Source organism: Nestor notabilis, unplaced genomic scaffold (genome assembly GCF_000696875.1).
Source record: "Nestor notabilis isolate BGI_N333 unplaced genomic scaffold, ASM69687v1 scaffold27033, whole genome shotgun sequence".
Classification (NCBI taxonomy): Eukaryota; Metazoa; Chordata; class Aves; order Psittaciformes; family Psittacidae; genus Nestor; species Nestor notabilis.
The window spans coordinates 17,275-29,343 of record NW_009923739.1 but is presented as its reverse complement, the minus strand read 5'-3'; the positions used below and the strand labels follow the sequence as shown (position 1 = coordinate 29,343).

Sequence of the window (12,069 nt, the reverse complement as noted above, 5' to 3'; positions counted from 1 at the left end):
AATATTATGGACAGTGGCCAAGCAACTTCATATGTCAGCTCTTTCAGGACCCGTGGATGGATTTACAATGAAGCATTACTGTACATACATACATGTATAATTATGTCTTTTTAAAGTACATAATTTAGTACATTATGTTCAAAATGCATTTAGAAAGATAACGTAATTGTGATCTTTCTATAATTAATGACAGTCCATGGCTTTCAAACATTAATAAAGCTTCTCAACTAGCTGCACTGGCTGTTTTGTCACTGCCAAATGAAGCAGGGCCACATGGCAAGCCTTGTTTTGCATCTAACTTAACCAATTCCCTCACAGTATTGCACTGCTTCAGTTTGCACCATCCAAGAGAAATCTACAGCAGTGGAGATCAGCCCTCAGTAAGGTGAACACCAGCCAATTCATGTGACTTGGGCTCAGGCAAGGGCTCAAGTCCCTGGCACTCTTCTATTTAGCACCATGGACACAATGACACTCGTAGATGATCTTAGAGATGGAACAATTTCACATTGTCCTTCATGTCAGTCATGAATTACAAATAACAAATTATACAATTAGGAAACAATTATCTCATTGGTTCCCACAGCAGCTACAGCTATTAAGAAAGAAATGAAAGGACCTCTCAGGGGCACAGAACCTAAGATTTCAGAGAAGTCTCCTTTCCCAGGGCAGATTTGCTGCTGAGTCACTTGTCCTTCCTGAAATGCTCAAAGACAACTGACTAAGTTCTGAAAGGGCTCCATAATGTCTAATTATAGGGGATGTCAGATTTGAGAAAGATGAGACAGGCTTTCAAACCTATGAAAAGAGCAGACCGATGTGGGAAACTTTGTCCAGTAGGAAGGCTTTCTTAATTTGATCAATTGATTGCTAATGACTCCAATAGATTGTGATATTTTAACTCAGTGGAATTGTACAGGCAATTTTCTTGCCTTTGCCACTGAACAAAAAGAAAATATGACAACAAAGCCATGAAAGTCAAGCTCAGCTTGTCAGTATGTTAGGCAGTGCTAAAGCTTTGGTGATCATCCTGGTGTGTCTGTCTACTACACTGAGTGCAGAACCACAAACAAGAACTTCTGGTTTCTTTTCACAATTTTTTACCAAATCACTGCATGGCTCCCTGCTGACTGCTTTACTCCTCTACTAAATGAGTACACTTACTAACACTTCCATTAGAGGCATTTTAACCAACCAATTAAGATTTGCAAAAGTTTGGTATAAGCAAGTATCAGCATTAAAAATGCTATGTTCATTTTTATGAACATAAAAATGTGTTAGCAATCATGCTAACACATCAATGGTTATCTACTTCAACAGAAATCCAAAAGAATTTGTAAAAAGGTTTTGTTTTGTTTTACAAAGGTGAGAGCAGTTTCTGATGGATCACAAGGAACCCTTGATTTAAAATACAATAGAAAGTGCTTCCCATGTCTTCTGTGCACAACTAATAGCTCAAATCGTCATTTTGCCTGCGCAAATTCACATGGGTCTTGCTGAATTACAAGCAAATCTTGTGGGCAGTGTTTAGAAAATGTTTACCTTGGCATAAAAAAAGTAATTTAAAAACTTAGCATAGAGATAAATGACTTTATTTCCATAAGGTATATCTATACTTTAATTAACGTATTTGAAGTTCAACTAGTTCTTTGAAAGGAACAGAAAAAGAACTTACTTGTCAGTCATCATAATGGGTTGGTCATCAGCAAATTCTTCTGGTGCAGGTACAAACATACTGACTATACTGGGTGCTGACAGCAAGCTAGACTTTGTGGCACCTTAAGGCAATTAGAGGAAAAAATTAAAAAGAGAAAGAAAATCACAAAACAGAAATCCAAACTGCTTGAAGAGCAGACTTCTAAAAAAAGAGCCATAATGGTTTTACTGTGCATAGGAATAAGAAATCAAGCACGTCTACAAAAAGATATATAGCACATTCTTTGCTTCTGCCAGATTATTCCAACTACCTAGAACTATCAATTAAAAAAAAACAAACATCAATCATCAGTTCGTACCACCCTTATCAGAGGCACAGGAGAGAAATCAGGAAAGGACAGCTAGGAGACATAATGGAGTTGAGAAACATTGAGAAAATTGGAGGGCTGATGATTAGAAATGTGTTCCATTGAATGTCTTCACAAGCATCTTTATTCTCCAAACCCGAGTTTTTCAATTGGTGGCATGCCCACTGTGATCATGTCAACATATGGGGTTCCCTTTGCCTCTGGCATATTTGTGCACCTAATTTCTGACAGATGCTTGTTTTAAGACGCAAAGTTATGTATCATGGAAGACTCAAACTCTTGGCTTCCCTGAGTGCTGCTTTCCAGAATTATAGCAATATAGGGTAGTCTGACAGTCTAACATCTCTTTAGTATGGTGATTTTCCTCCCTTGATCCCTTTATTTTCATTAAGCAGACCAAAAACAACAACAGCAAAAAAACCCAAAACAAAACAACAACAAGAAAAAATGAACCAGCAGAGGCAACACTCTAGCTAGTCTGGTCGCTAAGAAAACCTCAAGAAGAATAATCGGACTCACTCATGAGCCATCAGAAACTTGGATCAAAGCTACTGCGATGTATGAGCTATGTCATTCATCTGCGATGCCTTGTGATGATCATTTAAATATTGTTAGCAATTTCATTCTCAATTAAGACAGAAAGAGAGATTCAGTTCTTAAAGTTTTTCTCCTTTTGTTGCCACATGTAGCCGACATGATAGAGGCAGCATTACTCCTGTTCCCATACAGTTTAGCTCCAATACTGAATCCAGGGAGCTCAGGTGGCAGACACAGTCATCATGTAAATAAGCTGTCCCCAAGGGTATCTCATTCCAAAGATACACCTATGAAAAGCTCCTTTTATTTTTAGGAGAGTATCAAAGCCCTTTTGGTGCCAATTCAACTTCAGTAATCCATTATCAACTTTCTTGCTGGTTGTTTCTATTTACAGATTCTGTGTTAACATTAGCCTGTTCTGACAATACTTAGCTATGGAAACAGGAAGAAGCTTCTCCACCTAAGCAAGGTTCAGATGGAATTTCTGATGAGATCATACCAATTACTGCAGGAAAATCAAATATAGTATCAGATCTCAGGCAAAAGAAACTAATATGCTCCACAATTTCTGAACTCAAAACATGTGGAGTGATGCGGAGGGCCTTGTTTCACAAGAATGAGGCAGGTTTTAAACAATCACTTTACTAAGTATGGAAGGAAATATTTCTTTTACATGCAGAGTTCAGTACTTCACAATTGTCCCTTGAGATTTTGTTGGATATAAGCAGACACTCCAGGAGGTCCAGAATACTCTTCAGTAATGTAGGACAACATCCAGAATGCAAGAAACAGGAGCAGATTTTCACATATTTCTAGCCATTTCCCCTCCACACACAAATGAATAAGCATCCCTCTATGACAACTTCGAAAGTTTCACTGTCACGGTCTAGATGCAAGACCCACCACAGCACACAAATGCTAAAAACTGTCATAATGCAGGTTGCAATGTTGGAATAAGACTTCACTACTCAAAATAAACATGTCCTCTCTCCTGCATTGATTAGCAGGAAAAAAAACAAGATTTAGGCAAAGAAGATAGGTCACTGGCCCACTACAAGACTGTAAGAAAGTCTGGATGTATTTTGGCCATGAGAGAGAAGAGTTCGTTAAGAAATGAGATATATAGAATCTTTTATTTACAGTTGACAGCCAAAACAAGTAGTAGCAGAAAGACAGCACCTCTTATCAGTTGCCCTTGTCTTAAATTAAATGTCTTGTCTAATAATTTTTCAATAACCTACATTCTGCAGGACAGTTGAAGGTTTTAATACAGCTGCATGAAACATAAATGGTGCCAATGGTTAGCACCATTTGGTACTACCCAAAAAACCTTCCTGGCAGTCTTAACAGAGAGATCAGGTCAAATGGACACTGAACTAACCTCTGATTCTTAGTGGTGGTCCCTCCAAGTCAGGGTTTAGGCAAACAGGTACATTGCACAGCCGCTTTCCATGCTGTATCTGCTCTGTGAATAAATACAGAACTTCAGTCTCCAGAACTATGAATCCAGCAACTGTCATGAGCACCACAAGTCTCACCACAGTTAAAACAAGAGAAAGACAAATAAAACAGCTATTAAAAAAAAAAAAATAGTTAATTTTTTAAGCATAAGAAAAGGGGGGGGGGAAAGAAGGGAAAGGGAAAGAAAGATGAAGTCCACAAAGGAAAAAGGACACAGATAGCCTATACCAAAGATGGCATTTTAGGAAAGTGTCATTAAACAAGAAAGGAAATTCTAGCTGTAAAGATTCAACAAGATACGAAATATAAGTCACAAAAAGAAAAAGATGTCGTTTATAAATACCAGCAGACTAGAAGTCAGGCATATTTTGTGCTGACATAAGCTAGACACAAAATGATTTTATTTTACAGTTAGCAAGCTTGGGAAGAGAGTGGTTTGACATAAATGAGACACATGCTACCTACCAATGTTTAAAGAAAAAAAAACAAAAAACATGCATGAACCAAGCACACATCATATTTATGTGGGATAATGTGGGATAAGACTATTTCCCAATCGTTATACCTGAGTATAATGAGTCTCAAAATTCTGGTGTGACATTGAAATGACAAATAGTCACACTGAGCATTTGTCTTAAAAACCCCTTTTTTTCTGTCCAAATACTTTTACTTTGAAGCTAGTGGTTGAAAAGGAGACTGAGAGATGCAAAGCTCTCCAGAAAAGCACATTTTACTTTGTATCTCCATGCTTGGGGGCCTTTAGCAGGAATAAATGCTGAAAGGAAAAGTCACAGATGTGAAGAAAGCTAGTAGACTTGGAACAAGATTAACAAGACAGAGTTCCTAAGTGGTTTTGAGTACTGACTTGTTCCTCTTGAACACAAGCTAACTACTTCTTGCAGAATGAAAGCAGAAACTTTTTCATCTCTTAACCCATGCCTGAGAAACAAGGTTCACTAAGCAAACTTACCTGCTAATAGGACGAAAAAAACCACTGTTATCATTGACAAATTCTGACCTTTATGATTTAAGCATCTCATGCTGAGCACGCTACTCAGCAGACTGGAGTAGACAGGATAATCCTAAACTATATACCATGCCTTTAGCCATTCTTTAGCTACAGGATTTAGTCAGATGGAACTCAATGCTGAAGACTGAATTAAGCAAAAATTTTAACAGCTGTCCAGAATTGGTGGTGAGAGATTCAATCGGGATGCTAAGTTTCATATAACTTTTTAAGCATTTCTTTCCCTGGATGCATCTGGATCTGCTGATGAATTCCTAAGAAGCACAATTCTATAATGTCACTAACATTAAGATGGGCAATAAAATATCTAGCATTTATGATAAACCAGAACGTATTCATTGTTTAATCACATCTGCAATAAATTTGGTCATAAATGAAAATATTTTATAGAGAAAAAACCAAATAAAACACTTCAGTAATGAGGAAATGATATGCTTAATTCAGTTTTCATTGCTTTGCATTCATCTTAAAGGGAGAAAAAAAACCAGGTCAGTGTGTGAACAGAAACTTCAGGTGTTCGGTGTGAGCTGGCAGAAACTTCTCTAACGAGAAACAAAACTGGCTGGTAGAAGGCACAAGTCCTTGGTGTACCAACACCATTGTAAACACACATGCAGATAAATGGGTCCATGCACCAGCGGTGAAATTCCATGCCTAATGAAATCAACAGTGATACTTCCATTTCATTCAATGAGGCCAAGAAATAATCCAAGTGATATGCAAAACTGTAGGGACACCACTGAACCAGAGGGGCTACCTCCCAAATATGTTTAATTATTCCAATTCATACTAGGGGACAATCTGGTACTCACTATAAAGTTTCACTTTAGACTTGAGATCGATTACTTATCTGCAATGTTAGAATAGAAATACTCACTTTTTTAATAGATTGATACAGAAAATAACTGGTTTAGGAAATAGAAATAAAGAGCAATAAATGCAGCTCACCAGTATCCCAAGTGCTGATATTGTGGGGAGCACTAGACTGGTGTTCCAGCTGCCTCTTCATTAGCTGGTTCATTGTCAGAGCTCCCAAAGAGCCTCTTTTCATTTGTCTGAACTGAGCTGCAAGTCAGAAATGCAAAAGGATTTCAGGGGCTCAGACAACATTTAAGTCTACTCTTATTTCGTGATCTTACACACCAGCATGAGATAAATAGTGAAAGGACAATGACTGCTTGCTCTAAGGATCTTGCTCAAGTAAATATGTGCTTTTCATACAACTACACAGGGTGTAATTCTGGCCCCAATGATATCAGTTGTAAGTGACTTGGATTAATGATGTTATCCTCTGTATCAACTGTTAGTGCCTTTTTGTCTCTAAATACCACGAAAGCTCTTTAAAACATCTGGTATCTGTGAAGCATAAGATACTACCCAAAATTCCCATGCTGAAAGACGATAAATGTGCACTTGAATCTCACTCACATACAATGTCTGAGGTAGAAAACTCAGTCTCCTCCCAGCAAAATATGGAGGACTGCTCTGTCCATGCTCACTGTAGGAAAACAAATTCACTGGTTGTGTTCCACCAGCACCCTTCATGGTGACAACACGAACAGGCCTCCTAAATACCCACCACTCAGGCACAGCACCTGCACATTCTTATTAAGTGTGAAGCCAGCATGCCTTTGAAGATGGGCCTCTTTTGTAACTTGACTGCCATTCTTCTTACACAAAGCTATCAAGCAACAAGCATTCAATTTTTCTTCATCTGACTATTTACAATACTTTAAGTGCATATTACTCTTTGCTTTAAGAGATATGTCTCACTGAATAATGCTCACAGACACACAAAAAATTGTGGATTTCAATTTTTAAGCTTTTTGGTCCCGTATTTTATAAGTGCTTAAATGGAGGAAGAAACAGATTCTGACTTTCTTACATTTTTCTCCATTCATAAAAAAATTCAAATTGAATGAGCAAAATACATTCACTTTAACAGTTGAATCTGAGCAAGGTATTTCCACCACTGAAACCAAAAATCATAGTTTACAGTATGAAGAGACAGTTCTAAGACTCTGCCTGTACAAGGCATGTGAGACTGCTGACACACATCTCCATGCAGGAAAGCTTTTTAAATGTTGCCTTACATATATGTTTAAGTGCTTTCCTCAACAGCGCCTTAAAATAAGAGCAACCAAGCAAAGTGTTCACTTAATGATTATTTTCATCTGCAACTACATTCAACACCTTAAGAAGAGTATTAACATACTATCAGGTGGTTTCATTCTAAGATTTCAAACAGTATCCAGTTAAGCTCTGAAAATAAATCTAACATTTCACATTATTGACTGTGATGAAGAAGTATGGACAAGGGATAAACTGTAAGTTTCGGAAAGCTCTGGGGGGCTGAGTGCCTTCTGCTAAACTTGTGCTATTCAGTTTCTATCTGAGAGTTTTAAATTCAGAGAAAGCAGAGTAACACCTAACAAAACAAATACAGGCCCTGAGTAATAATAAACATGGGAATCTGCACACTGAAATTATTTTATTAGGTGAAGTATTTCAAGTTTGCCTTCATTATAGCCTTCCAATGTATCAGAGTGCATTTAAACTCTATTTTTGGTCCAAGTACAAACTTCTCCAGCATTGCTGCAAAGCAGCCCTTGTATAACTGAACTCCTGGAACTGAACCAGACCAAGAGACTATTCCATGTTTCACTTTCAAAAGTTGTATTGCAGCTGCCTTTCACAGCAAATTAGGAGAAAAATAGAATTTCCATCGTTCCCAGGGCAAGGATTTTAAATAGATTCTTTATCACTTTATCAAGCATAGAATTTCTTGATGAAAGAGCAGCAATTAACATTAGAACTGACAAGACTGCTTGGAGTGCAGATGACTGTCAAAATATAGAAAATTATCTCTTTGAATTTTCTTAACAGCTTTTGAGAACGTAATTAAAAAAACCTCATGCATATTTCACATCATCGAGCTATTACCGAGCATGTTTGGATTTCCAGGGTTATTTACTTGATTTCACAAGGACAGTCATGATTTCAAATATTGGTAACTGAAGAATAAAATCTAAAACCCAAAAAACCCAGAGAGCTGACAGCCTTTGAACAGTGCTGGAGCCAGGCTGATTGCTGTGGACCAGCATGTGACTTTTCATGCCTATGACTGTTCAGTGGCATAGGGAGGGAAGTTTTCCTTGACTGGGTTTCTACAACAAACCTAACAACCATGAGAAGATCAGTAACCTTCATATAGTAGCTGGTGAGCCTTTCATATGTTAGCTTGTGATCTGGTCAATCATCCCTCCGTTGCTGTGGAATGTTCTACTCAATAAAAGAAGTCCAAAGGCAAAATCTTCCTATCACAGTTAATGATGCATGCTTTCAGTGGCCAGGCACTGGCTGTACAAGTAATGTTACCTACATTATCTATTTGTGTTACAGAAATGCCCTATGCTCACATTCCTGATAACAACTTATTATGCAAACCACTGTAAAGACACATAGCAGAAGGTCAAAAATATTTCAGTCTAAACGGACAAAATGCACAATGGAATCATTCATGTCCCTTTTTGCAGTTGGAAGCTGAGGCACACAGAAAAAGGAAAGGAATATCTACAAAGAGGTAAGGCGTGTTTACAAAGGTATGCAGGCTCAATATCATATAGACACTATTCCAAATTTCATATATTGGAATTTACAGGAACATGTAGAACTCAGTGAAACCACAGATAGGCCTTAACTAGCACCTTTTTAGCTGCTTTAGTAAGTGACATCTGTATCATTAGGTGGCCAACAAATGCACTCTAACTGCACGATGAACATGACACAAGACGCTTGTGGTAAAATTGCAGAGGAAACCTCTCATTTGGAGTACTCATCTAGCATATCTAAAATAATATCTTTACTAGGCCAAACACTCCTTCCAATCAAATCATCAGATGCTGAATTTCAGAAATTAAAATTCAATTTTTCTACAGCAATTGAAATTGCAGCTTAGCAAGTCAGTTAAGCTGACATAGCAGCTCACTGGAATAAAGGCAGGTCATCATTTCCCCTCACTTTTCTAACACAGTCCTGATTCATCGGCTTTTGGAGGTGTTACTTAACATTACTTAGATGGACACACTAGTCTGGATTTTGTTAGTGTTCTAAGATGCCTCCACCTTCCAGTGTTATCTACATCTGCTCTGTTAAGCCATGTGTCAGTATCTACTTTCCATTTTCCACTGAATCGGGTATGGGAGTCTCAGATGAATAGTTACCACATTTCAGCAAGCAGCCAAGGAAGTGGCATTTCAAGGCATTTTACAAACAGTGCAAGAGATTTTTTTCCTAAGGTACAGCAAGAAATGTACTAAAGACCATAGTAAAAGCCCTGTGGAGCTTTCCTCTGCTTCGGTGCACTGACAGTTGACAATGCTTTCTCTCACTGGAAAATAAATATTTCACCTTAGAGAAATACTGCTTTTAGCTGCTACCTACTCTAATTCACGAGAACCACATTTGTCAAATTTGCCATGTCACAACAGAAAATCTTGCAGCCACCGACTGCTAAAATCCTTCTGATCAACAGAGATCTAACAGATATGATATTCAACACAGCTGTACTTCCAAGAATCAATGAAACTCAGGGGAAGGCATTTACTATACATAATATTCATCTGACGCACAAATACAGCAACCTAGATTTAATCCTCAAACCAAAGATAAACTTACTTGATATGGAGGAGTGACTACTTGTCTCCGGGACTCCTGCTTCAAGGGTTGGTGCAGATGATGACTCTCTTGGCATTTCCAGTGTTGAAAGTCCTTTGGCAGCAGGGTCTGCATGTGAAAATTGTGCTTAAACTCTCAGCATATAGAATCAACAAATATTTTCTATCCATTTTCTCCCTGGATGCCTTTTTCATATGTTTTCAGTCATCCATTCACCATCTGGCATTCCCAGCAGTTTTAAAAGGGTTCAGTGTGTGTGTTGTAAGAATTTTTCTAGAGGCACACAGATCTACTGCTTCAAGTCGCTTTTTAAAGGAGATTTCTGCCTATGCCCTTTAGAGCTCAGACCTAATAAACACACATACAGTTCGATTTTGATCCCACTTAAGAGTGGTTATCAGAACCACAAAAAATAAGAGGTACCACTGATGTAAAGCTATGTTAAGTGACAGCTTAGCATCTTTCAAATGCCTTATCTCCAACATGTTATCAGTTTTCATTCAAAAGACTGTTAATCTAGCAGTTGATCCTAAAGATTCAAAGAGTTCAAGATTCTATCTTTAAGAAGAAAAATAAGCAATTAAAACTTTTTTTTTCTTTAATAACAACTGGTACTGTCAATATGGGAGAACAAAGTAAAGAAATTTTCACATGTTGATGGCCAGTTTCAGTATACCCTATAAAAATGGATATGTATCTGTGTTGTAAGAAGTCTCAGGCAGGAAACTGTAGCCCACCATCATACACTTGAAGAAACACTCATGTGGATATTTAATTTAGAGATCAGTTATACTAAAAACCTTTCTAAAACATAAGGAAGTATACCAAGCTGAAAAAGCTCGAGTAAGACTTTGAAATTATAATCAACCCATTATGATGGCAATATTAAGCCTACTAAATTGAATTACAACACGTATGTTCTCAAGTAAACAAATGAATAAGGCTAAACAAACCAAAATATAATGAGATGTACTAAACTACCAAAATCACTTAATTCCCTAGGTAACTGAATAGCCCATATCAACCTGTAAGGTAAGTTAGCACTTTGTGAGTCATTGTGAATGTATTATGATCCCCTTGGATAACACACCTAGAGGTATTCAGCCAAACGACCACCATATATGCTATAATCCTAGGTTCCACATGGTGTTTCAGAACTGGGACAGCCCTTCCAAGCAGTTTCAAGGATGACAGTCTTAGATACTGAATGAAAACAACCCCTTACTAATGGTTAAAAAAGCATTTCAGTCTAATTACGCAATTCTTTCACTGGCAACAAAGCAGATTCCCAATGCTTGAACTTTTGTGGATACCCAATACAAAGAAGGCTACAAAACTTCTTAGTATATAAAAACAAAGTACCTGTGTATGTCTGAGCCTAAATTCAAACTGTGGTTGACTCCAATTGCTCTTATTTCTGAAGTCTACAGTCTGCTCAGCTTTACCCTTTGTGACTCAGTCTGCCACTGCCTTACACTTGCAGAAGAAACAGAGGCCAAAAATCACTACACACAAAAGAGCATCAGTGTAGCATTGACTAGACTACCGGGATAGAAGGCACAGAAGTATGACAATCTTTCTGACTCCCTGCATAAAGAGGCTGTGGAGTTTCACTCCCTAACCTGGATATCAGATCCAGTATTTTTTTCACTGAGCTCCACCTCCTTTTCAAATGGGCCCTTGCACATACTAACCTGTATGGTTAGCACATTCCTTGAAAGAAACATCTGAAAGCATTCATCTAGCTCAGATCACATCAAACGCTATATATACACATCTATCCCTATACACACATTTACACATCTCCCCTTACACTGGTCTGTTACTTAAACCTTCACACAGTAATATGCATTTTGATTGGGTCAGTGATCGAGCTCACCTGCCTCCTTCTGCTCTCCCAGCTTGTCAAGGATGTTGAAAGAAATGTCCAGGTATTCTCTCTGAATAGCACTCACAGCAATCTTCCTCTGCTTCCTCTGGCGAGGAACAATCTGAATCTTGAATTCTGACTCCTCGGTCTCCTCTTCTTGTTTCTGCTCCATGTTTTGTTCAGTGTCAGACTCTGTGTTGGTATCAAGTTTAGCACTTTCTGTTTGGTTTTCAGAATCTTCAGGGACTTTGATAAGGACTGTCTTTACATTTGGGCTTGGAACTGTTCCACTAGATTTAATTTCCTCTATGCTGAGCTCTGAGTTATCATCAAGGGACATTTCTGGAAGGGCAAATGACTTCTGCAGCAGGTCCCTTTTCTGTTTCAGTGTTAATGGGTTCCCAAAGGACATGTCCTGAAGTTCTTCTGGCTTAACTAACCCTGAGGAGTCCTTTTGATCTTTGGGAGAAATG

General features: G+C 38.0%; 1 protein-coding gene across 1 annotated transcript in view; it reads right to left on the bottom strand.

Annotated features, from left to right (window-relative positions):
* Positions 1 to 1,671: 1,671 nt before the first annotated feature.
* Positions 1,672 to 12,069, bottom strand: part of LOC104403993 (protein unc-79 homolog) — a gene marked incomplete at its 5' end in the record, with an annotated part of 27,667 nt that continues 17,269 nt past the window's right edge. Inside the window, 5 exon segments of the mRNA XM_010012310.1 lie at positions 1,672 to 1,778; positions 3,943 to 4,026; positions 5,998 to 6,114; positions 9,727 to 9,834; positions 11,606 to 12,069. The exon segment at positions 11,606 to 12,069 is cut by the window's right edge and continues 29 nt beyond it. Coding sequence (XP_010010612.1) covers positions 1,672 to 1,778; positions 3,943 to 4,026; positions 5,998 to 6,114; positions 9,727 to 9,834; positions 11,606 to 12,069 — 880 coding nt within the window.